The following is a 27,066-nucleotide window of genomic DNA, read 5'->3' on the forward strand; positions in this document are numbered from 1 at the left end:
CTTCACACCACAGAAATTCAGATACTGCCACTGGGAGGGAAGATCACGTCCCTGAGGGCTGAATTCAAATGTGTTGAAACCAGGACAAAGTCGCATCTCTGCAGAGATACTTCTGGCATGAAAGAATCAAATTCATTTAGCAATTTCACGTGCAGCAGCGGGTTGAAATTTCACATCAACTACTTGCAAGGACATTTAGACGTAGATCTGTAGCAGACACTCCATTATTTACTTTGTTAAGCATCCTTGAGTGACTTAATGGAAAGATCCTTGTGCAACAATCAGAAGACCTCAGTGTTAGACTTCACTCGGCCTCTAACTCATTGGGTCCTTCGAACAACTCCCTTCCCCTCTCTGGGCCTTGATTTCCTTCTTGGTAATATGAGAGGGTTGGCTATGATCTCTAAGATCCCTTCTGATTCTGGCATGCTAAGGTTTTAATATAAACTATCTGATCAGAACAAGTTTTGACAAATTGCTCTTGGCAATGATTTTTTTTGGGGTGGGTGGGTGGGTAGGAAACCAGACAACAAAGCAAAAATAAACAAGTGGGACAGCATCAAACTAAAAAAACATCTGCACAGCCAACAAAATGAAAATGCAACCTACAGAATAGGAGAAAATATTTGCAAACCACATATCTGATAGCTGGTTAATATCCACAATATATAAGGAACTCAAACAACTCAATAGCAAAAAAAAAAAAAGAAAGAAAAGAAAAGAAAAAGCATGAGAGCTGACCACCATGACACCAGAGTCCTCTCCTGGGGCCATTAAAAAGTGTTAAAATGTCCCTACCAGCCTCCCATACCCCTTTAAAACCCAAATTTTAAAATGAGCAAAGGAGCTGAATAGCTCTTTTTCCAAGAAGATATAGAAATGGACAACAGGTACATGAAAAGATGTTAAACATTACCAATCATCAAGGAAATGCAAATTGAAAACCACAATGAGATATCGCCTTATCCCTATTAGAATGGTTATTATAAAAAAGACAACTAGTATTAAAGGATGTAAAGAAAAGGGAAGCCTTGTACACTGTTGGTGGGAATGTAAATTGGTACAGTCATTATGGAAAATAGTATGGAGGTTCTTTAAAAATTAAAAATAGAACTACCATATGATCCAAAATAATGGGTCTATATCCAAAATAAATGAAATCAGTACCTTCAAGAGAGAGCTGCGCTCCCATATTTACTTCAGCATTATTCACAATAGCCAAGGCAGGGAAACAACCTAAGTGTCTGTTGACAGATGAATGGATAAAAAAATTATGATTACACAATGGAATATTCAGTCTTAAAAAATAAGGCAATCCTGCAATTTGCAATAACATGGATGAACTTGAAGAACATTATGCTAAGTGGAAAAAGCCAAACAGAAAGAAAAATACTGTGTGATCTCATTCATATTGGGAATCTAAAGAAGTTGAATTCATAAAAATCATAGAGTAGAATGATGGTTACCAGGGCAGAGAAAATGGGGACATGCTGGTCAAGGGTACAAAGTTGCAGTTATGTAGCATGAATAGTTCTAGAGATCTAATGTATAGCATGGTGACTAACATATATAATAAAAGGGTAATATGCAAATTGACCGAACGGTGGAATGAACAGTCACTATGTTGCACACTGACCACCAGGGGGCAGACGCTTAATGTAGGAGCTGCCCCCTGGTGGTCAGTGCACTTCCACAGGGGGAGCACCGCTCAGCCACAAGCCAGGCTGATGGCTGGTGGCGCAGCGGTGGTGGCGGCGGGGGCCTCTCCTGCCTCTGCGGCAGTGCTAAGGATGTCTGACTGGGGAGGGGGCCTAAGCCGTCAGTCGGACATTCCCCGAGGGCTCCCAGACTGCAAAAGAGTGCAGGCCGGGCTGAGTGACCCCCCCCCCCCCCAGTACACGAATGTCATGCACCAGACCTCTAGTAGTTAATAATACTGTATACTGGAAATTTGCTAATAGAGTATATCTCAGGTGCTCTTAACACACACACACACACACACACACACACACACACACACACACAAATGCCAATTATGTAGAGATGATGTTAAATTAGATTGACTGCAGTAATCATTTCACTATGTATATCAAAACATGTGTACACCTTAAATATAGCATTTTTATATTAAAAAAGAACCAGTCATGACATAATAGCACAGTCAAGTTGGCAGTCACTCTGTGATTCCATTTTGTAAGCTGCATAATTGTTTCTTTGAATTCTTTTTTAAGTGGCTCCATTTCTCTGATGCAGCAAAGAGACAAGAGAAAATAATTGCTTTCCAGTGGACTCATGCCCATGAAAACAAACCCAAGTGTACTGCTGCTAAAAAGAACCCAGTCTGCCACACTTCCTATTTATTTGGCTTTGGAGAATTGGACAGAGCAGAGCTGAGGAAGGTGTGCCACAGGGCACTGACTCATCACCTGAGAGGCTTACTTCTTCCGGAGCCCCCTACAGGCTGGCAGTGGGTGTGTGTGTTTGGGGCGGGGAGTGAGGGATGGGGGCGGTGGGGGGTGGGGATGGGGATGGGGTGGTGGGGGGTGGGGGTGGTGTGCTTACTCTCACACTTCCCCTTTAGTACATTTCCCCACAGAGGAAGGCGGTGTGATCACTTCCTCATTACAACTCCTGCCCACAAAGTTCGTTTCTTGTTTAGGTTAGAAGAGAAAACAAAACCAACCTCTGAATGCACAACCCTTGTTTGATTCCTGGCATTAAATCTGACTTCTCCTAAAAGGAATGTTTTGTTTGCCTGTCCAACTCCTCCTTCTTCCTTTCTTAACTGAGACGGCCCCTTACCTTCTTCCTTTAGAGATCTGCTCCTCCCCTTCTATAGGAGTTGATTCCGGGGGAGGAGGGGGGAGGGCTGCCAATCACAGATTCCTGACCTCTGGCCACAAAGATGATGCAGGGCCTCAGTCTGACCAATTGTAGAACCCCATCCCCCAGCCTCGGAGGCTGAATGAGGAACTGATAAAACCTGGGCCCATCAGCTGAGACTTAAAGCCAGTGAAGCAGGGGGAGGAGAGAGAAGCCTTCTCATTGCTCTGCTCAGCTGAGCTAAATGATATAAGCCAGGAGCTTCTGGTGGCCCTGCCTCATGGGGGCCACTAGGAGGAGGGAGGAATTTGCCACTCTGCCAGAGAAGTGAGTTTTTGCTGTCTCTGTCCAGTCATCCATGGCAAGAACATGAGTATGTTCATTAGGCATCTCAACTATAACCTGATCAAACTACTGCTTTTTCAATTACTCAACACATATTTATTGACCACCTACAAAGTGACAGGTACTCTTCTAGATCCTGGGGCTACAATAATGAAGAAAACCAACAACCAAAAATGACTTGTGACTTATAGAGTCATTCCCATACCAGGAAAATAGGACCACCATCCAGGCAACTGGTCAGGCCCCAAATCCCAGCAACCATTCTCTCACAACTGAGGCCTTTCAGCAGGGCTCCTCCTAAATTCTCGCCATCTCCCTGCCTCAGCCACAGCCCAGGACGTCAGCCCTTCTCAGCTAATTCCCCACAATACTTCACTAGCTGGTCCATTCACCGCCAGCGTTGCCACCACAGTCCATTCAGCACACAGAAGTCACAGTGTTCCTTCCAAAACCATAATTAGTTCATATACTTCTTATCCGAACAGATCTGGCGAGAACAAAAATGTAGACAATTGTACCTATCCCAGTAATAAAATGAACGTTAGCAGCAGGAGGCGAGTATGTGTTTGTGAGGCTCACATTGTGTCTATGAAGAGTTAATGCTGGTTTCCTGACAGTGAAAAATGTCATAATGATACATCCAATTATATAATTTGCTGCCTCAAAAATAAAACTAACCCCAAAATAGTTCATGTTTCTCTCCTGCTTAAAATCCCCCAGTGGCTTCTCAGAACAACCAGACATAAAATTCCAACCCCTTATTGTGGTGTACAAGAGGCCGGGTGATAAGCAGCTCTGCCCAGCCTTCCTGGTTTTGCTCACTTCACCCCATTTACTCTTGCTCCAGCTCCTTTCTGCCACTCGGACACACCAAGCAGCTTTGCACCTTGAGGCCTTTACATTTGGTCTTCCTCCTGCCTGGGATACTTTTCCCAGACCTGTGCAAGCCTGCCTGGTTTTAAAAAATATATATTTTTATTGATTTCAGAGAGGAAGGGAGAGGGAGAGAGAGAAAGAGAGAGAGAGAGAGAGAGAGAGAGAGAGAGAGAGAGAGAGAGAGAAAGAGAGAGAGAGAAAGAGAGAGAGAGAGAGAAACATCAAAGATGAGAGAGAATCATTGACTGGCTGCCTCCTGCACGCCCCACACTGGGGCTGGAGCCCACAACCCTGCCCTTGACCGGAATCAAATCCGGGACCCTTCAGTCTGCAGGCTGATGCTCTATCCATTGAGCCAAACCGGCTACGGCAGCCTGCCTGATTTTCATTGTTCACAGGTAACAGGATGTTCAATGGGGCTCGTCCTTGTTTGGGAATTCCAGCTAAAGCTTAGACATGAAGACAGAGGCCTGAGCACGAGGGTTGTCCACTATGACACCAGAGTCCTCTCCTGGGGCCAATAAAAAGTGTCAAAATGTCCCTACCAGCCTCCCCTCCCCCTTCTTCCTAATTTTCATGAGATGACTAAGAGAAAGAGAAAGAGGGAGTTAGTCAGAATCATTTGCCTGTTGGGGAGTGCAGTGTTCGTGGTGAGAGGTGACCTTCCCCTTAAGTCAAATAGTGGGGAGGTTCCGAAGATTCAGACATAGAGAGGGGGTCCCCGAGGGAAGGGGAGTTTGGCATGCTGTCCCCAGGTTGGGTATCACTTTCCAACTTGTCTTTGGACTTATCTGACTAAGGTAGAGGAGGATTGGCATCGTTACAAGATGGGAATAGAGGCCGAAAGGGAGCTAGGAAGTAAATTCCTCCTGTTGCCTTGGCAAGAATGGGAGAATTTCTAGTTGGGCTAAGTGGACATTACTGAAGGTAGTCGGGCTTGGGCCCACAGGTCCTCCAGAGGACTCACCAGCATTTGAATGCCTGCACAGAGAAGGTATCAGTGGCCACTATTAGCCAGAGAAGTAGTAACAGCCAACCTAGAAAGGAAGACAGCTGTGGCCAGGTGGATAAAGAAATGCTTGTCCAGTTTTCTCTCCTTCTGCCCCCAGCCCCTCAAAAAAACAAAAAAACAAACAAACAAAAGAAAAGACCTGGTGAGCTGGGCCTTGAAGAAGGAAGGGGAGGGGATGGATATGTCAGAGCCTGATCACACTCCTTCCCCATCTGCATTTTTAACAATCAGGGTCCCAGCTCAAGAATGTTCTGTGTGAGGACAGGGGAAAGGAAAAAGAGACTTCAACAGATTGAGATCGAGGTCTAAAAGTAGGCTGGACTTTCAGTAACCAGGAACTCACAGAATCTTCCGGTGTCTGGCTGGGTACGTTTGCCCTCAGAGTACCTTGCTCACCCTTTCCCCATGCTGCCCTAGAGCGCAGGTAGGGCTCTGATCCCTGCAGGTCCTGCTGCCCAGGCTGCTGGGTCCGCTGCCTCCCGCTGCCTTTGGCAGATGAGGGATTGGGAAGCAGGAGGAATAAATGATTCAAGACATTTTTCTTTCACCCTCTCGGCCTCCAGTGCAGCTCTGGCTGTGGGCTCTTCCTCCCTTATGTCTTCAGGTCCAGCACAGACTAATTGTTGTGGTTTGATCCTAGCCCCTGAGCTCTGGTAACACATCCTCTTTCCTTTGCTCCTCTTTAGATACTATCTGGAGAGTCTTATTGTGCCCTGTTCAGTTTCTCAGCTTTCCTATCACTGTGTAACTAATAGTCTGCATCCAATTCCCTCTGTTTGAAATACAGTGCTTTTTGTCTTTTATATGCATCTCAACTAATATACTTCCTCACAGGATTATAAGGGTTTATGCTCTTAAAGGACTATGCTATAAATATAAGTATAGCATAGTTAGGGATAGTATTTGTAAGAAATCAAATTGTTTTATATTTATATTACATTAATATATTTTTTTAAAATATATTTTATTGATTTTTTACAGAGAGGAAGGGAGAGAGATAGAGAGTTAGAAACATTGATGAGAGAGAAACATCAATCAGCTGCCTCCTGCACATCTCCCACTGGGGATGTGCCCGCAACCCAGGTACATGCCCTTGACCGGAATCGAACCCGGGACCCCTCAGTCCGCAGGCCGACGCTCTATCCACTGAGCCAAACCGGTTTTGGCTATATTACATTAATATATTAATATTAATCAAGACATCTCAATACAACAGTGTCAAACATCTCACTCCAAATGTCATCTCTTCAGAAGGGTAGCTCAGATCCCCTTCCCCCAATCAAACCCCTTATTTTATTTTTGTCTTCTTTTAGCAATTTTCAATATCCGAATTCACCTTACCTATTTATTTGTTTCCATGTTTATTATCTATTCTCCCTTCCACTGGAATATAAGATCCTTGAGGGCATTTACTCTGTCATTTTTTGGTACTCCTCTGTGCTCAATAAATAATGAATGACTGACTGACCAGCATCAGGACTGTGAAGAATGGAATGTACACCATCCAGCAGCTGGATGTCCCTTTGGTTGTCTAAGCGATGAGTGCACTTTTATTGTATGTGAGATAAATGAGTAGAATCTGATTTCTAGGAAAATATAAGCAACCCTGGAATATGTGAAGGTAGAATTATTGAAGAATTTTTGAGGAAGAGAAGGACTGGATTTAGTGCTAATTTCACATCCAGGAGATCAGGCTTGTAATTTAGGTTAAACAACAACAACACGTGAACCTATTTTATCATCACAAGTTGGAAAAGTCTGGAACATATTTTACAATCACATTATCAACAATTATTTACTCAAATGTTCCCCCAAACTCATTCATTTGCCTACTATCTTAATCACATGCCATTTATACAATTAGTTATCTAATATTCTTTAAGCCAACATACTTTTAAAAACTTAAATACCTTCTTCAGCTTCAGATTGAATAAAAATAAATGTGAAGTTATGAATTTGGTGCTACTTATACCTGCATATTTCTAACACACATGAAAATAAGTATATAACTACTAGTGCCCTGGTGCATGGATCCGTGCACATTGAAAAAAAATTAATTAGAAGGTGGCCGGCTGGGCGGGACTGGGTTAGAGGGGCGGGACACACCCTGGAGCCAACCTCCCGCAGTCTCTCCCCAGCTGGCCTCACCTGGGGCGATGCCAGGGCTTGAAGGGTGTCTGCCTAGGGAGCAGGGGTCTTTCCGGCAGGTGGGGTCCCTCGGCCTGGCCTGCGGGGATCGGGCTGAAACCAGCTCTCTGACATCCCCTGAACAGTCCCAGATTGTGAGAGAGCAGTTCTCAGGTGATGCACCCCGGAATTGGGCTCCCTCCTCTCTGGTTCTGGGGTGCATCACCCAAGAACGGCTGCTGCCAAGTCACCACAGCTCAGCAGCTCCTGCATTGGGCATCTGCCCCCTGGTGGTCAGTGTGTGTCATACCTACCAGCTGATTGGCTGGTTGGCTGGTCGCTTAGCCTTTTATATATATACATTAGGAAACATTGATTAGACATAGCTATAAATTATCCTGAATTATTTCTTACGAGATTTCTAAGATATTGCAATGCCCTCTACTCTGTGAGATATTAATTCTCTGCTCATTTTTATTTGGTTATAATTATTTCACAAATTTTGTTTCTCAGAAAGAGTACCTGATATTATATTTGGAGTCTTGACATTTCTCTTTTGTTCTCAGTCTGGCCGGCTGCAAAATTTTATTATAATTCTAAATCTATAAGATTATTTATACATTATCTTCTAATTTTTAATATTGCAAATGAGAACTCCAGTGCTAGTCTGAATGCCCTCTACTCTGTGAGATATTAATTCTCTGCTCATTTTTATTTGGTTATAATTATTTCACAAATTTTGTTTCTCAGAAAGAGTACCTGATATTATATTTGGAGTCTTGACATTTCTCTTTTGTTCTCAGTCTGGCCGGCTGCAAAATTTTATTATAATTCTAAATCTATAAGATTATTTATACATTATCTTCTAATTTTTAATATTGCAAATGAGAACTCCAGTGCTAGTCTGAATCTCCTTATAGGATTCTAACACCATTTGAAATGCAGAAATCTTACCTTTATGCCCTGGGGTGGATTTTTTTTACAACAATTTTGCCCAGGATTATTTATAATCTATAGGTAATACTCTTTCAGCTCAGGAAATTTTCTTTCATTATTATTTTTAATTGTTTTCTTACATTCATTCTTTTTTCCTATTCTATGGCTCCTGTTATATATAAATATCAGGACATTATATATACCACCCTCTTTTTTTATCTCATGAATCTATTATTCGGTCTGTGTTCTGAGAAGATCATATTAATTCTTTTTTAAAAATATATTTTATTGATTTTTTACAGAGAGGAAGGGAGAGGGATAGAGAGTTAGAAACATCGATGAGAGAGAAACATCGATCAGCTGCCTCCTGCACACTCCCTACTGGGTATGTGCCTGCAACCAAGGTACATGCCCTTGACCGGAATTGAACCTGGGACCCTTGAGTCTGCAGGCCGATGCTCTATCCACTGAGCCAAACCGGTCAGGGCGATCATATTAATTCTTATGAGTTTACCTGATAACTCACTAAATCAGTTTTTGCGAATATATATGCTGCAATTCTATTTTATTTTGAGATGCATAAAATCACATATTTTATTTTCAAGAATTGTTTCTTGTTCTCCTCAAATTCCAGGTCATGCTTCTTTTGCCCTCTGACATTTCACCAAAATACAAATTTGAACTTTTGAAAAGTTAGCTCCTGTTTTCTGCAATAATTCTTTTTAATACAAACCATTTGCTCTGATTGATCTGCTAGTTCCCTTCTTGAGACTGCTTAATCTCCTCAGATGACTGAGGAGGTTTGGCAAATCAAATATTTGTTGATATTTATAAATATGGAAGTTTATACTGAAAAGGATTAATAGCTCTTTGGAGTGCTGTCAGCAATTGCATAAGTCACCACAAGCTTCCCCCAGCATATCTTTGCCTGCAGTCCCTGCTGAGACAGTCATGTGGGTCGCAGATCTGATCCCATCTCTCACCTTTTAAAATCGTCCCAGGTGCCACACCAGTTGCAGAGCAAAGTCCAAACACCTTCTCCTAGAGTTCAAGGCCAGTGTGCTCCCACCTCTGTGTATCATTCCATCCCCAAACCCCACACTCAGCCCTTTCCTGCTGCTGTATGTGCTTGATCCTTTTCCTTTCTTTTTTTAAAAAAAAATATATTTTATTAAATTTTTACAGAGAGGAAGGGAGAGGGATAGAGAGTTAGAAACACCGATAAGAGAGAAACATCGATCAGCTGCCTCCTGCATACCCCCTACTGGGGATGTGCCCGCAACCAAGGTACATGCCCTTGACCAGAATCAAACCTGGGACCCTTGAGTCTGCAGGCAGATGCTCTATCCACTGAGCCAAACCAGTTAGGACTTCCTTTTTTTTTTCTTTCTCTTTTTTTCTTTTTTTCTTCCTTCCTTCCTTCCTTCCTTCCTTCCTTCCTTCCTTCCTTCCTTCCTTCCTTCCTTCCTTCCTTCCTTCCTTCCTTCCTTCCTTTCTTTCTTTCTTTCTTTCTTCTCAACCTCCTCAGACCCTGTTTTCTGCTGATAGCAAACCTCGAATATTTTCAGTGGAGGGATGATTCCTTGCGTACAACTTGTCTCGGGAGGGGCTGCCAATCACTGTCACGGGCACACAATACAGGTGAGACCAATCGGAGAGGGCGTCTTCTCTCTCCTTTGTGGCCACTCTCTGGGCTGGTGGAGTAGTGTAAGCCTGGAGCTGTCTGGGAACAGCCCCTGCCGCATGAAGGAATCTTGTCCTCAGTTGGAGGGAAGGAAGCCATATACAGACACAAGCAGAAGCAACACACACACACACACACACACACACACACACACGAGAGAGAGAGAGAGAGAGAGAGAGAGAGAGAGAGAGAGAGAGGACACAAAGGGACGATGGCACTTGAGTCTCTTGCATCCTCTGTCCTTCAATTTGGGTTCATGAGCCAACACATGCCTTTTCTTTTTTTTCTTATGAATCTGACTTGTTTTCCTTATTGACTAATACGCAGCTTTACTAGATTGCTGGCAGTTCCCTGAATTCCACACCGTCTCCTACTTGCACTCCCTTCAGGTTCAAGCAACACCGCGCACAGCGCAAGCCCCATAAATCCAGAGGGTGCAAGAATCTGGGGTGGCTCCTGTCATTTTCCTTTAGGCACCGCCTCGTGGCCACATCCGGGTTGGCCGAGAGGATTGCCCTGGACCTTCTCCTTCATGCTCTGTCTCCCCCACCCCCATCTCTCCTCAGTCCTTTGTGCCCTTCAAAGTCGGCCTCCTCCTGGGCCTGGCCCTGATAGGGGTTGATAGGGGGACAGTGCCTTTGCCCTTCTGATTCTGCTCTCGACAGGAGACCTTGGCTGCTTCAGGCTTCAGAGCTTGAGTGCCCAGCAAGGACCCAAAGACCATTCACACTGCGAAGATGAACTCCTCTGGCATATCTTTCCTCCCTTATTATGTCTGAGAGCACTCCTCTATTTCCCAGCCTTGAGGTCCATTCAGGAGTGGGGTGAGGGCTTAGAGACCTTTCAGCGGGTGTTACACACACCAGGTGATCAGAGGAGGAAGCGTGACTAAAAGCAGGCAGGTTCAGGGGAAAGGGTGAGGTCACAGATGAAGCAGGGTCTGCACTGGCTAGTAACAAGAGAGCCAGGCTAGACCTAGGGTGGTTAGGGCTTTCCCAAGACGGGGCAGGGCATGAACAGCCCAGCAGAGGGGCCTCGGCGGCTTGGGAAGTGACAGGAAAGCAGTGTTCAGTGAAGGTCTTGAATGCCAGGCCCAGGATTTTAGCGGTCATTCTCGGAGTCTGAGCAGGGCTGGGGTTGATACAGGGTCCCTTCTGGGAGGGCCATGGGTTATAACCTCTCTGATGCACAGAGGACTGAGAAGTCAGGACATGAACATCAGCACCACTTCCTGAGGTTAAAAAAAGGGGTCTCTCCTACTCGTGGCTCTCCCAGACGCCCATCCCACCTTGCCCCTCTGTGACCCAGGGCCATGTGGGCTCTGACCAAAATGGATGGCTTCACTTCATGGCCTCGGTGCCTCACACTCCCCTTCTTCCACAGCTCCTGTCCATCCAGGCACCCCAGTCCCCGTCACTGCCTGATCCTCAACAGTCCCCCTCTTGGGCTTTCCAACCTATATCTGTCTTCATTCCGTGACTCATTAAAGAGATTCGCATCACTCCTCTATTTAGGAAGCCCCTAAGTGGAGGTTCTGGATATTTTTGGGGTCAATTTCCTTCCTACCTCAAGGACTATTCGTGTAGATTCACTTGGCTGAGTTTCTGAGCCAGCTGAACTGAATGGGAGGAAATATCCCGGCATGCCCTTTGCCTGGTGATGCTGTTTCTCCTGCAGGGTCAAGCCCAGAGGCAGGGAGTCACAGACTGGGAGCTGGGAAGGAGCGGATGGGCAGCTTTGCACGGTGGTTCCTTGAAAAGATCCTGGCACTGGAATGAGACAGATCCTGAGTCTGAAACCAGCCCCATCACTCAGCAGCTGTGTGACCTCCTGACCCTCAACCTTTTCTTTTATAAAATGGAGATAGAAACAGCCACCTTACAGAGTTATGAGGAAAGGTAAATAGCGCTTATAGTCTGATGTATAATAACTGGGAGCTGATATTATGCTTATTTGATCCCAACCTTCTTGAGAGAAAAAAGCAGACTTGTCCAAAGTTGTGTGTTGAGACAGTCACAGTTCATCCTGTTTCCCACACTGGAGTTCTTCTGCCCACCCCCACATTGCCCCCTCCAAGCAGGAGAGAACAAGCAGGAGCAGATGAGCATGATGGGAAAATCTTCCTGTTTTCTGATCATCCCCGAGGACTACACAAGTGGCAGTGACAGGGTTCGTAAACCCACTGGGAGCCACTTCCACATCAGTGGTGGAGAATAAAGGAACTAGAGGGGAAAAAAACAAACAAAAGAAAGCGCCTGGAAAAGATGTTTTTATGTTCACTTACATGGAAAAAAACCAAAGTATACAGCATGAAATATAGGTATCTCAGAAAAGTCATCCTCATGAACCCATTTGTTCAATCGCAGTTATAATTCAAGAGATGCCAAACGGGAAATCATAAAATCAGGGTGGGGGTGGGGGGAAGGGCCACCAAGGGAAAGGTAGGAATTACGTGTTATTTCTCTTCTAGTTTCAGATAACTGGGAGTTTAAACTTTTCCAGCAAGTCAGAGTGATATAAACAGATGCCATACTAACATATGATGGTAGCAAAAATATAAAACTCCTAAAGCATGATGACAATATTTCAGAAAATAAAAACATTAAAATCTGATAATACCAGAAACTACGGATAGGATCATTTGAGCAGTTCGGTATCTCTGTATGAACAGCAGTTGCAAATGATGGGTGTATATTAAAGAATAAAGCATTGGGTCTGCACATAACTTAAAGAGGGGTAATATTTCTAAACACCGACTTGGTAAGAAAACATGAAGGACATCTTACACTCAACAACAATGGCTGAAAGGAGGAAATTACTTTCTGAAGGATGCAGTCGGGAGCGTGCTAAGGCCTTTTGCCTGCAACGTGCTCTCGGCCGTGTTGGGATGTGTTCGCACTGCCTGGGGTTTCCTGCAGCGTCTAGCACCAATATACCCATCAGATGTTTATCTTTGATCTGAGTTGTTGATGTCTTCAGTTTTGAGTGTATTGAGGTATGTTTTCTTTGGTTGCTGTTGTGATGAACGTGTAATAATAAAAAAACCCACCAATATTTACAACATTTAAACATTTTAGATTTCAGTGTCAACTCTTCACATAAGAAAAATTGGGGAACTCTTAAGGTCATGGGAAGGTCATTACTTCCTAGCGTCGGTCATGAAACTGTTTTCGATACAGAGAACAATTAGCCTACTCGCGCAGCTATATGCTTTCTGGTCCAGAATCTTCCCCGTGCTCAGCGGGGAGGCCAATCCCGTGACTGCTGTGCTGGCGCTTCGCCATGCCTCGCAGTAGTTATCCTCCAGACGCACTCCATGGGGGTTGGAGCCATGCCAAACGACCTTCTGGGGCCTGAAAAGTAATTTTGTCGTGTTATTTTTTTCTTCTTCACGGCATATTTCAGTGAACAAATTGGCATAAGTTTAGCGAATTAAGTCCAACCCCCTGAGCCCTCCATGGTTTGACCCTGCATCACCTCTCCATCTTCAATCCTCTTTCTAATTACTAGTAGCTGAACACACCACCTTCCAACCACACCCAGCTCATACATGTTCTCAAATCAGACTCTGTGCTCTGTGAATCAGAACCTTCCCTCATGAGGTCCCTTTGTCTAAACCAGCCTCTCTTTCATTCTCAGACCAGGGTTTCTTTCTCATCTTTCAAAGTCCATGAAATGCTTACTCGTACAGAAGCCTTCTTGGTTCTCACCCCCAAGTAACGGTGAGTACTTTTCCTGTGCTCCTATCATCTTATCTGCGTCTCCATTTTATCATTGCAACGTTCTGGCTGGAATCACAGCTAGTCTGTGTCTGTCTTCCCCTGTAGGCTGTGAGCCCTGGAAGGGTAGGGGCCGTGTAGATACTGTGCCTTCCAGGCCTGGCATCAGGTGTGGCATAGAGTAGATGCTGAGGAAAGATTTGCTGAGTTGTTCTATTCTTTTTTAAAATATATTTTATTGCTTTTTACAGAGAGGAAGAGAGAGGGAGAGAGTTAGAAACATCGATGAGAGAGAAACATCGATCAGCTGCTTCCTGCACACCTCCTACTGGGGATGTGCCCGCAACCAAGGTACATGCCCTTGACCGGAATCGAACCTGGGACCTTTCAGTCCACAGGCAGACGCTCTATCCACTGAGCCAAACCAGTTAGGGCTGTTCTATTCTTTATAGCATACATAGTTTTCAAAGGATTTGAGTGGACTGTTTCCATGGTCCCTTAGCTACCTCCCTGAGGCTTTATGCTGGCAACACCCCAGAGGGGCAGCTGATGAAAGCATCCCATGATTAGACTGTCTCCTAAAACTGTCTATCATACCATATACTTTGAGGCTTCCACCCCTACTTACCAAGAAGGATCTGTCATCACGTCTCGGCCATCAAAGGAGTATATTGGAACATGTGTACTAAACTGACCTCCATGGCCAGAAAAAATTGAGTCCCAATTATTGAAAAGTACTTGGCCCTATGGAGACAAAAATGTCACATTGGAATCATTATACATCAGCCTGCAAATGGACTAGCTATTTACTCATTGTTTTTTTTTTAATTTAAAGATTTTTTAAATTGATTTTTTAGAGAGGGGAGAGAGGGAGGGAGGGAGAGAGAGAGAGGGAAAGAGAGAGAGAGACATCAATAGGCTGCCTCCTGCATACCCCCTACCAGGTATCGAGCCCACAACCCGGGCATGTTCCCTGACTAGAAATCAAACTGGCAAGCTTTCAGTGCAGGGGATGACACCCAACCAACTGAGCCACACCGGCCAGGACTATTTGTTCATTCTTTTTTTTTTTAAATATATTTTATTGATTTCTTACAGAGAGGAAGGGAGAGGGATAGAGAGTTAGAAACATTGATGAGAGAGAAACATCGACCAGCTGCCTCCTGCACACCCCATACTGGGGATGTGCCCGCAACCAAGGTACATGCCCTTGACCGGAATCGAACCTGGGACCTTGCAGTCCGCAGGCCGACGCTCTATCCACTGAGCCAAACCGGTTTGGCTATTTGTTCATTCTTTAAGGCCAGATGTCACCTCACACTGAAGTCAACCTCAATCATAGAGACAGAGTGGGAACTCAGGAAATATCTGTTGTTTGATTTTATCATCCATTCCTGAACCCTTTCAGTTTTACTATCTTATTTCTTGAACTAATTTTTCTTATGATATGTATTCAAGGTCCCATCCCATCAAAAGTGTGTTTTAGGTCTTTATTTTATTATTGTTTGAAAATATTTTATATGTATATACTGAGCTTCACATTTGTGCCAATCCACATCATGGAGATAAATCTCTTGCTCCTTTTTCTGAAGGAGCCCTGTTCCCTTCAGTTATTTTTATTCCAAGCATACAAATAATTGGGTCCCAAATGGAAGTACTAAAGTCCCAAGGACCAGAGGGTCTCAAAGTACCTTTGAGATCTAGTGGGAGGTCAGGACCCAGGATGTGTGTTAGCAGGAACAGAGCTGTACCTCTGCAGCTTTGAAGGAGTCGGCTACTTCCATGGTATAATTATACCACTGAAGGATCCTATGAGGCCCTGCCTAGCCTCCAAGTGGGGGCAGAGAAATATCTTCCAGGCTTTGGCAGCTTTGATGTGTCGAAGACACCAAACCTGGTTGCAGGACAAGGTGTCTGCTCTGCGACCAGTGATTACCAGCTATTCTCTGATACCACTCAGCCAGTGCCCTACAGAAGGCATCTCAGGTGGAACCAAGAGCCCCAGATGTGGGGGTCAAGGAAACTCATTCTAAATTGTAGTGACTTTGAGCAAAGGTCTTTCTCCTGAGCCTCAGTTTCCTCACCAGACAGAAGAATAACTTCCATTTTTATTGGAAGTACCTATTAAGATAATGAATGTAAAGTACTTTGTAAACATTAGAAAACTATGTAAGTGAAAGAGGTCATTATTCCTCCCTCCTGTCTGCTCCATGAGTCATACCATCCAGGCAGGAAGGCTACTGTAAATATTAGAAAACTAAGATCCAAAGTGACACAGCCAATCAGGGACGGGCTGGGCCTGGAACCAGCACACTTGGGACGATGTCAGAAAGTGGCAACTGCCTCCAGTCCCTGTGGAGACCAGCGCACCCAAGAGGCAACAGGGACAGTATCTATTTTTACCTTGAGGTTTACTATTGGGAGGCTGTATCTCTCCACTTTCCTCACAACTGTGGAGAGATCTTGCAGATGGGAGGATAAGAATGCTCGGTAGGTGGACAACAGTCCTGCACGCCTGGCCTGCTGGAAGCACTGAAAATCAGCTCGAACATCCCCAGAAAATGGCATGTTCAGAGCAACCAAGTGCAGCTGCAAAAAAATAAAAAATTAGAGAAGACAGTACAGTTAAAGAGTGAAAGGCAAACTCCAAGTCCCATAACCATCTCATGTTCCTAATGAGATCCCAGACTTCTTAGAATGGAAGGCACACCCGAGGGCGTCTTATTCAATCTCTACCTGGGGCTCCTAATGGTCCAATCTCTTCTCACTGTAGAGATTCTCTTTCGGGAATCCTACCACCCCATCATTATTGCCATGGCTTGGCTAAAGACTCTAAGTCTAAATCTCCAGACCAGACCCACTGTGGTGTTTCATATGTTCAGATCCTATTCCCTCCTGGAAGTCTCCACTCAGATATCCAACAGGTGCCTCAGGCCTGTAGGTGCCTCAGGTGAACTCCTGCATGGTAAAGACATGATAGGGAACATGCTTCTGGTGTCTGCCCAACCCATGCCTTGTTCTTTGCTAAAATGCCCTCACAACTCTTGTTTAAAAAAGTGGTCTTAGGCCATGCAATCTTGGCTAGTTTTGATTTGTCTGGGAGTGAGCGATTGACCCAAGATGACCCATATAAACCATCTCTCTCAAGACTCTGAATTGAGTCAGAAAGTATTGGGCTCTGCAGCTGTAAGATCACATTGAACTAGGGCCAGGATCAGTGCATGACAACCCAAGGTTGTGTGTAAGCTTTGAAGATATGACCTATGTCTGTGTGTTGGGGTGGGGGTGGAAGGGAGTTAGGAAGAAAGATTTTTGCAAAAGCTGGTCTGTAAAGATAGTGGAGCAGACTAATAGCAGGGACAAGAGTTTTACTTTCTGCAAATGACTCTGGAAAGGAATCTCAGTTACCCAAGCGGAAACCTGACATTATTCTTGAACTCCCTCATCCACGCCTCCCCTTATCCAGTCAATTAGCACATTTGCCCCTCCTGTTTCCTTTTCTTTCCAATCTGCCCACTTTTCTAGGTTCACTGCTATGATCATAGTCCAGATCAGCTGTTGCCAACCTTTTGGAACTCATGGACCTCCAGTGGTCCGCGGACCACCGGTTGGCGACTGCTGGTCCAGATAATAGAGTAGCTGCCTAACTGGTGTTAGGACCCCTGGTCTTGTCCCCTCTAATCCATTTGTACACTACACCCAAAGTAATTTCTGAAATGCCAATCTTATAATACCCTTTTCTTGCTTAATACTTTTCATTGTCCACTGGAGAAGGTCAAAGTCAGAAGCTTGGCTTATAGGCCCTTGATGACTAGCCCGTGCCCTTTGCAGACTGAACATCTCTTGAACTCTACTCCTTCAGTCAGACTGAAATACTCAGAATTATAGAAATGTACACACTCCCCCTTGCCTCCCGCTGTTCCATATGCCCTCTGCCTGGAATTCCTACTCTCTTCTGCCCACCTGGCTTTCTCCTGCTCTCAACTGCCTTTTAGATCTTAGTTTAGAGGTCACCTCCTCTAAAGAAGGCAGACTTCTTCGACCTTCCTCGCACCCCCCCAGCATCCTTTGATTGCCTCACCCAAACGACTTAGCACAATGTACTGTAATTACCTATTTTTTTTTGTTTGCCTCTCTTGCTAGTCTGTTTGCACCTTGACAGTAGGAGCTGTGTGCCCAGCATGGGACCTAGCACATAGTAGACACACATTCAGCATCTGCGGGGTAAGTGCATGAATTGTACTTACTGCAGGCCTCTCATAATTGACACTTGAAACAGACGTCAGTGGAGGCCGAAGCGGATGTAGCTATTATGTAAAAAAAAGAAAGAAAACAAACAGTTCTGACTATTTTCATTTCATTCGATCTGTTCTTCAGAGTACATTGAGGTACAAGTGCAAAGTCTCTGGAGAAGGTAGTTTAGTTTGTCATGGTCTTTGGGCCACTCTTAACTGGGAATGAAAAAAAAGAATTCTCAGAAAGGAAGGGAATATTTTCAGTCTTTTAGAAAGAGCACTGAATCAGGGAAGCAGAAGGCCCATGTTTTACAGCTGACCCATTCCCTTAATAGAGCAAGTCACCTCTTCAGAGCCTGTTTCCTCATCTGCAAAATGGGATGATAGTACCTGTCTCGAAGGTGGCTGTAGGGTCAAGAAATGGACAATGTAAGTTGCCGACGAGTGTCAAATATTAAAGGGTTCTTTAAGATCGCTTATGCCAACCATGATATATGAATAAACTGAGGCCAAGAGAGGGAAAGCCCCTCAACCAGAGGTTCAGCTACGACATGGAAACAGATCTCCAGACCCTGGGTCCAGATCTCCCTCCACTCTGCAGTGAGAACATTCTGTGGGCACCTGGTCATCCCTGGGCATCCACCAGATACCGAACCACGCAGCGCTGGCTGTCCAGAGTTTGGAGAGCTTGGTGCCGGGTACCAGGGGGGACTCAGTAAATGCTGAGCAAGACGCAAGGCAGGAAAACTACTCACGTTGTTGCTGGAAAGCGCGGGGGGTGGAGGGCTGTCAGCAGGAATGGGGATCAGTTCTCCCAGCTTTAAGAAAAAACAGTACATTGAAAATGAGCCAACTGCAAACTGTTCGCCTATTTTTAAAATGGAAAAATAACATTCACTGGAGTAGATTATTACTTTTCAGGGGTATTTGGAGGCAATGTATTCAAGAAAGTTGAAGAATTACCTGTAATTTTTTCCAACCATCTCTGACACGAATGAAGAACTCGGTGCTGTCCCTCAGGTAGATGAATGTCCCTTCTATCACCAAATGCGCATTCTGCAGCATGTCGTCCATGCTCCTCAGGGCTGTAACCTGTCAGGGCGTTTAAAATTCCAAATACTGCAGTTATCATGGGAGCCGTGGCACACTCGGAAAGCTGGCCTCCTGGTCAAGTCCAATATAAGCCACCCCCCTCTTCATCAGTGAAAAGGCTTATGGTGCCATAGGGTGATACACAGCTTCCTCATAACCAAAGGATAGTCTTTTTGATAAAACAAAAACATGAATTACTTTGGAACACAACTCTAAGTTGTAATAGATATGTTAAAACAAGAAGATAATAGCCTGCGAGTATAAAGACATTTAAAAACTGTGGAGAGTTGCCTTTGTTGGGTGCCGTATCAGCAAAGTGGTCGGGAAGTTTGGCCACTTCCGTTTCTGTGAGCTGCCCAGTGGCACTGACAGGGTTAAATGTGCCGTCTCACACTGATGCTCACAGAGCTTCAAATGTGGTTGCATTTGGAACTTCAATTCTACTTAGGTCTTGAATCTTTCTCGCCTCGCCGGGTAGTTACAACATTAAATACCTGGTAGAAAACGAGGCTCTGTCATTTCTCTGTCTAGAAAGCTGCCAAAGGTTAGACCGTCACCTCGGCATAGCCAAGAGCAGACAGAGAAGCTGAAAAAGTCTATCGAAGAGCACCAAGTCTCAAAGAAACATCAGCCAAGAGAGCTTTTAGTTTTCATTCCAACGGAGCAGGATTATAAAAGATTAATTTTCACTTAGCCTTGAAGTAATAACTGTGCCTCAACATGGCTTAGAAATCCCCCAACGGCAGCAAATACCAAAATTCCATTAGCTGCTGGACCGTTCTTTCACTTGGCAGCCCACTTTCCCAACTAAAAGCCCGCAAAGATCACAGAGCGTCCCTAGGACTCCTGACATCCTGGGGAGGCACTGCCCCTCTGCTGGTGCATCATCAGAGCCTCGGGGCGCTCTGCCTGCCCCAGTGACCTGCAGAGCGCTGAGCGCACAAGAGACATCCTTCGGCGGAACAGAGGAGGCTGAGTTACCAGCACGGGGCCCGCTGAGATACTGTTTACACTCTAGTGCTTCTGTTTTTGATGTCATATGATTGGTTCTACTTAGTTTAGTGAATTAAGGAATAAAAGGGTACAACTGAAATCATCAATGATTTTGTATTCGGCATCTTGTATAAGTCATCTAAAGGGATAATAAATACCCTCTGTGTGTGGGATTGCACCAATGCGACCCTCATGGAGGCCTCAATCCAACATAAAGGTGTCGCAGCCCCTACACACTGTAGCCGAAGTGCTAAGTAAACCCGTCTAAAGCAGAGGATGGATACACACTGATCGCTATACTGACCAGGTTTCTGGATCCGGGAAGCCCTGGCTGTCCTGGAGGGCCAGGCGGGCCTGGCAGGGCCACAGCTGCGACAAAGCAGAAAAGAGAAGTTAGAAAAAGCCACACTCTCCGAACAACACCTCGGTGTTAGCCGGTCATAGGGGGAGCACGCGCAAGCCCACCCGCAGTGCTGCAGGCATGGGCGCCTGCCTCTGACCCTTGGGCACTCTGGACCCAGCACCGGACTGAGCCCGAGGACTGGTTCGGGGAAGTGCTGGGCCTCTTCTTCTTCTTTTTTTTTATTGTCTAAAGTTTTACATATGTCTCCTTTTTCCCTGATTGACCCGCCCCCCCCATCCCCCCACCCCCCTCCAGCCATTCCCACCCCGGGCAAGCCCCCACCGCCCCAGTGTCTGTTCATTTGGGCTTCTTGATGATAGCACTGGATGAAACCCTGCCCAGGGCTTTTCCATTTTATAAGTGAATACATCCCCCTGGTTACTGTTGTTTGTATAAGTCAGTCTGGGTTGCGTTTTCTGTCACTCACATCCAAAAACTACTGAACAGAGGAAGCGGGCTCAGAAAGAGGAAGAGAAGGTGCCAGGCTGCAGAAGGAGGGCAAGTAGGTGAAGTGACAGGAGCCTTGGGGCCTGGAGACAGGGCCTCAGGTCCCCGATTTCAGCTGTGTGATCTTGGGGAAATAGCAAGCTCTCCAAACCCTAGCTTCCTTATCTGTGAAAGGTAAGCAGGCATTTCTTCTTCACTGGGCTGTAATGAGAACTGAGAAAAATACAAACTAGGCACGTGCTTTGCAAATTGTACAGCATTCAATTTGCCAGAGGCTCTTGCTTTTGAAGAGTCACAGGGCGCTTAATCAGATCGAGGCTACTGCCCTCTTCCCCAGAAAAATGCACTTGCACACACACACAATTCCACATAAAACGTTAGAGGGATGACAGCTCCCTGAGGCGATCTTTGAATTTTCAAGGAGTTTATGGTTCCCCAACAAAACGGGCAAGCATAAAGAAACATTATTACAGCTATTCTTTTCCTCTCCTTCTACCTTTCCAAGCCCCTATTCCTCCCAGGACTTTGCAAACAAAAATTGAGAAGAGAGGCCGAGATCTCTAGCTGACAGTAGAAGCTGTAAGCTGTCAGTAACCATATTTCCTTCCCACCATGCAGAGGATGTGGTCTGTGGTGAAGAAACATGAAGTGCGCATACAGAGAGAAGCTGAGACAAGAGACGGCCAGAGGACCCTCGCAGGGGTTGGGCCCCTGGTTCTGGTTGTACCTGAGGTCCTGCCGCACATCTGTGTCTCCCACACATTGACTGTTCACCTTTCCTTGACATGCTGTACGTGTCACTTCTGCCGGATCTCGTCTGAGTTACATTTCTGTCACTTGTAGCCCAAAGATCCAAGACTAAGTCAAGGCCCCAGCCCCAAAGTCACCCACTACGTAAAGTTCTCCCTGGTGCCCAGACATCGCAGATATCTTCCCAGGTGTGCTACCACCACACCTGGCTCACGCCAGCCCAAACCACAAAAAGCGATGCAGCCATGCTATTATTGCTGCTAGTATTATTTTCCCACCATGGGCACAGTGGAAAGAACACAGGCCTCAGAGCTACACTGACCTGGGTCCTAAACCTGTTGGTGCCACTTATTAGCTGTGTGACCTTGGCAAGGTTCCTAAACATCTCTGGATCTCACTTTTCTCATCAGCAAAATGGGGATGCTGATACTTTCCTTGAAGGGCTTTGTGAGATTTTAATAAAATAATGTAGTAGAGTGACTAGCAGAGTTCCTGGCACTTGGTAAATGGAGATTTTCTTCTGTTTCACCCATTTTCCATTTGAGAAAGTGAGGCACTAACAGGTGAAAGAATTTTTACATAGAGAGTTAGAATCAATGCTGGTCCTCAAGTTCCGTGAGGCCCAGGGATAGGCAAAGCAGTCAAGAAGTTTCCACCCACACATGAAAAGATACCCAACATTAGGCGTTTTTAGGGGAATGTAAATCAGAACCACAATGAGTATCACTCCACACACACTAGGGTGACTAGAAAAAAGGTAATAACAAGCGTTGATGAAGAGGAGGAGATATTGAAACTTTTAAAAAATCCTCATCCGAAGATACGTTTATTCATTTGAGAGAGAGAGAGAGAGAGAGAGAGAGATATGTGAGAGAGAAACATCCATCAGTTGCCTCACATACATGCACTGGGATCAAATCCTAGGTATGTTCCTTGACCGGGAATCAAACCTGCAACCTTTTGGTGTATGAGACAATGCTCCAACTACCTGAGCCACCCAGCCAGGGCTGAAATCAAAACTTCTGTACACTGCTGGAGGGAATGCAAAATGGTGCAGTCACTTTGGGAAATAGTCTGATAAGGTTCCTCAAGGAGTTAAACATGTATGACCCAACAATTCCACTCCTAGGTATATATCCAAGAGAACTGAAAACATACATCCAACAAAAACTTGTACACGTATGTTCATGCAGTACTATTCATAACAGTCAAAGAGTAGAAACAACTCAAATGTCCATCAACTTATGAATGAATAAACAAAATGTATCACTGGAATGTTAAGCAGCCATAAAAAGGAATGAAATTCTGATACACACTGCAACGTGGACCCTTGAAAGCACTGTGTTAAGTGAAAGAAGCCAAACACAAAAGGCCACATAATATGTGATTTCATTTATATGAAATGTCCAGAATAGGCAAATCTATAGATATAGAAAGTACATCATTGGTTGCCAGATTTGGGGGATGGGGGTAGCAGCATGTTGTTAATTGATACAGGGTTTCTTTTTGAGGTGATAAAACTGTACTGGAATTATAGTGGTAATGACTGCATAACCTTGTGAATATATGAATTGTATACTTTAAATGGGTGAATTTTATAAATTATCTCAATTTTTTTAAAAAAAGAAAGGAAGGAAGGAAGGAAGGAAGGAAGGAAGGAAGGAAGGAAGGAAGCCAGCTCCATTTCGGAAGCAGCCCTTTGTCAGTATAGTTGACATGCCACCAGATGGCATAAGTGTGGGCACCATCGCAGTACTAACCTGCTCCTAGGATAGCTGGAGGTCCTGGTGGCCCTGGGGGTCCCGGTGGCCCAGGAGAACCAGGTCTTCCAAAGCCAGGTGGCCCAGGTAGGCCAGGAACACCTGGGGGTCCCTGGGGCCCAACGATAGTCTCCCCTTTCTGACCCTGTGAAGGCAAAGGGCACAGGAACAGAAGAGAGAAAGCACCATTAATCACTAGAAATCCCCCCTATTCTTTTTAAGAGGACATTTGTAAGTAATCAATAAATACTAGCTATTGTCATCATTACCCTCAATCTTAGGCACAACTCGAGTGGAGTATGCCCAGTCACTGTGTTGAATGACACTCCAGAGTACCCGAGAGAGCCCCAAACTAGAAGATCATCTACCCTAGCCTTTTCAGTTCACAGATAAAGAAGCTGAGACCTAGATTGAGGACAAGACTTTACCAAAGCAAACGGAAGTGGATCTGGAAGTAGAACCCTGGACTCCTGGCTTTGCTGAGTCTGCCCTCATGGCAGGCTCTGGGACCAGAGTTTGCTTATGATCCCTGAGGGTCAGTGATCTCATCATACTCTTATTAGAGGCATAACTCGATTTCCTCTTTTGTGACCTGGAGAAATTTGTCAGCCCAAGAAGATCAAGCCCATCTAAGAGCTTCCTCTTTGATGAAATTTCAAAAGAATGAAATCGTCCCTCTGAAAAATGCCTCCCTCACCTTCCATTCTGTCTCCACTATCTGATGTGTTCACTATTAACATCTCTTCATATTCAGCAATTTCCCACCGTTAACATGAACAAGGCAGCACAGTTAGAGACCTGGAAGTAACTTGAATGCTTATGGCCTTGGCCGGCTCCCTGTCTTCCGTGGGCCTCAGCCAAGTCCGCCTCAGTCAACAAGAGGCTGATGCCCAAGTCCCACCTCAGCTTGTGGCTAATGACTGACTCATGACTCTCCAACTGCCTAGTCACATTGGGGGGTTTCAGGGAAAGCGGTGACTTGACAAGGAAGGTGGCGTGGAGGGGTCACTACTCACAGCCAGGCCTGGGCTTCCTGGCTGGCCTGGAGGTCCTGACACAGAGAAGTCGCCGATAGAGTCTCCTTTTTCTCCTTTAAACCCCCTGTCTCCATTCTCCCCCTGAAAGCAGAGAACATTCAAAGAACATTTAGTACGAGTAGGATGAACCGGTCTCTGACATACACCTGAGAACTTGGAAACACAGGCCCAAATTTAAGAGACAAATACTCACCTTCAAGCTGTTTATAAAATGTCTTAGGTAAGCTGGGTCCATTGGAGGGCCTGCAAAAGAAACGCCTCATAAAATTTGCAATCACAATCTCAGAAATTTACAAAGAAAAGGCGCCATGTTGGCACCCATGATTATTTCCCAGTGGAAGTGACTCTGCATTGATTTAGCTAACAGAGTGGGCACTGGGCTTGGAGGCCGAAACAGTCCTGGCCTGGATCCCCAACCCAGGCACTGTGGGATCTTGGCACACCCCTTTAGGCCTCGTTTGGCATATGAAGCATGAATAATGGGAACGTCTAGTCTCTCCTGACAATGTTCCATCTTGGACATGTCACCCACGACTGGGTCTCTCTTCAACTCTGTGCAGCTCGCGGTCAGGGTGGTTATGGAATTAGTCTTACTTTCTGGCTCAGTTGGATTTCTCAGGGACAACAGTCAAAGGCAAGATCTAGCCCAAGAGTTGAAATACCTGGTGGTCCCTGGGCCCCCTGGTCGCCTTTTTCTCCTTTGGAACCTGGAAGACCCCAGGTTCCTTTTTCTCCTTTAACACCTGCCACCAAATACACATACATTAAAAAAAAAAAGTGGAAAATTATCTTCATTTTATATAAAACATTTTTGAGACAAGTTTTTCAAATTGAGCCCCTTTCGCAAAGTCCACTCAATGAACAAAGGCCTATTAAGAGTGTTAAATCCTTTTCTGACTGATGGTGAAGACAGAGGTAGACACAGCAGACCTTGAAAGGCTTGGTCTCGGGGAGACAGATACAGTGAAGCGTAATGGGAGGCAGGATGGGTAATGGAATGTGCCATCATGAAGACACCAGCAGTGCATCATGGGAGCCCAGCAGAAGCTGGTTAACTCTCTCCCACAGCTTCACACACATGCCCGAGGCTCCACACCAAGTCAGGCCTGCAGCCTCTCCTCGCCTATGCCTGTGCAGCACGGTGGTGTCAGGGGATGACAGAATTGAGAGATGCCAACTGTGTGACACCCTACTCCCCGCAGGGCTTGTGAGAAGCACCCTTTCTGCAGAACTGGCATCACAGGCAACCCCTTCCCCCAACTCTTTAGAAGGGAGAGAGGCATGAGCTCCTTCTGGGAGTTCAGCATTTAGGAAAAGAAGTGACCCCTCCCCCCACCTCGATGAGTGGTGGACACTACATTGTTGAATTCCTGGTTCCCAAGAGGTCTGAGAGATCAACTGACCGCCGCCCTTGAACCTAGAGACAGGCACACAGCGTAGATGAAGTTTGGGGCTCAGTTTCCCAGCGCGAGGGTGGGGAACGGGAAGAATGTTATCAGGGGCATGATGCTGCCAGCTGGGGGTCAGTGGGAGAGGCAGTCACACCCGGCCAGGCCTCACTGATTGGGGAGGGGGGCTGAGGCCAGGACCTGGGAGCCTCCACCGGACCACAGAGAGACCACAGACAGCGGCGCTGCCCCGAGAAGAGGACAGCCAGCTCACCACTGCCCATGTGACTGCTCATCGAGGGAGCAGGGTAGACCCACAAGTAAGAGGGAGGACAACCGCTCACTAGGGCCTGCATCCAGAAGTCTGCTCCCTCCCCCTCCTCCCAGAGAAACCCTGTGAGGAAGGGGAAGCACTGGGGATCTGAGAAAGTAAATCCACATCCACCCGTCCTCCCCAAGGCCCACCTTGCAGCAGGAGGAAGGGCAAGCCTTGAACTGGATCTGAGCATGGAGTCTGAAAACAGCCTGGACTTTGTAACCAAAGTGACAGAAAGCCACGGGGCCAGATATCACCAGGAAGACCACCACCTGGTGGGCTAAGGGTGACAGAGCCCAGCCAGAGGTCAGTATTGGAAAGGAAAAAAAAAGCTTCCCCTGTTTAAACAGCAAGTGTTCAGACTTCTCAATCAAAAGGGGGACAAAGGGGTGTGTGGGGACAGAGGACCAGACTGAGCGCTCACCTGCGAGCTCAGTTTCCGGAACTTTCCCTCTCTCTGTGTGGTAGATGAGCTCCCACAGGCCTCGAACTTGCTAATCAAATGCTCAGAGCCAGGGCTTCTCTTACTCTACTGTGCTGCACCCCAGCAGGGCGCTTGTTAAAATGCAGCTTTGACTCAGCAGGTCTGCAGGGAGGCCGAGGGCCCTGCATTTCTAACAAGCTCCTAGGAGATGAAGATGCTGCTGGTTCAAGAACACTTTGCAGCAAAGGTTTTCTGGGCTCCCCTGGCCCTGCCCTGTACTAGATCTTGATATACTGCATTGTGGTGATTTTTAAACTACTCTCACCTAACAGTGCCTACGGGCCTGGGTGGCAGGAATGGCGGAGGATTCACCTGTCTCAGCCCAGTGCGTGGGACAGCACCAAGCAAGGAGGATTCAGTGGATGCTTTATGAATAAACTAACAAATGGACAAATGGAGTGCTTCCTGCTAAGTAGGAGGCTCAGCCAAGATGTGTAGGATAAACAGATGGGTGACAGAACCAAACAGAAATGCCCCGTCCCACAGCCTTTGCTCAGCTGTGAGCCCCTCCTAACACATGCAGCCAGTTCTTCCTGATCACCGAGTCTATGCCCATGGACGAATAAAAATGACCCCAGCAGAGGCACGAGGGTCTGGAAATATCCCAGAGAAATGTAAGGTGAAGGAGGGAGTGTGTAC

At 45.9% G+C, this 27,066-nt stretch overlaps 1 protein-coding gene across 1 annotated transcript in view; it reads right to left on the reverse strand.

The window, feature by feature from the left end:
- Window positions 1–12,054: 12,054 nt before the first annotated feature.
- The window catches only part of COL15A1 (collagen type XV alpha 1 chain), a 96,433-nt gene continuing 81,421 nt past the window's right edge, over window positions 12,055–27,066 (reverse strand). The window contains exons 30-40 of the mRNA XM_023760342.1: window positions 24,902–24,982; window positions 24,433–24,482; window positions 24,219–24,320; window positions 23,203–23,347; window positions 20,147–20,211; window positions 18,721–18,849; window positions 18,513–18,575; window positions 17,770–17,829; window positions 15,926–16,111; window positions 14,151–14,266; window positions 12,055–13,156 (exon numbers count right to left, since the gene is read on the reverse strand). Coding sequence (XP_023616110.1) covers window positions 12,943–13,156; window positions 14,151–14,266; window positions 15,926–16,111; window positions 17,770–17,829; window positions 18,513–18,575; window positions 18,721–18,849; window positions 20,147–20,211; window positions 23,203–23,347; window positions 24,219–24,320; window positions 24,433–24,482; window positions 24,902–24,982 — 1,211 coding nt within the window. The 3' untranslated portion in view covers window positions 12,055–12,942. The remainder of the gene's footprint in view (window positions 13,157–14,150; window positions 14,267–15,925; window positions 16,112–17,769; window positions 17,830–18,512; window positions 18,576–18,720; window positions 18,850–20,146; window positions 20,212–23,202; window positions 23,348–24,218; window positions 24,321–24,432; window positions 24,483–24,901; window positions 24,983–27,066) is intronic.

Source organism: Myotis lucifugus, unplaced genomic scaffold (genome assembly GCF_000147115.1).
Source record: "Myotis lucifugus unplaced genomic scaffold, Myoluc2.0 scaffold_180, whole genome shotgun sequence".
NCBI lineage: Eukaryota > Metazoa > Chordata > Mammalia > Chiroptera > Vespertilionidae > Myotis > Myotis lucifugus.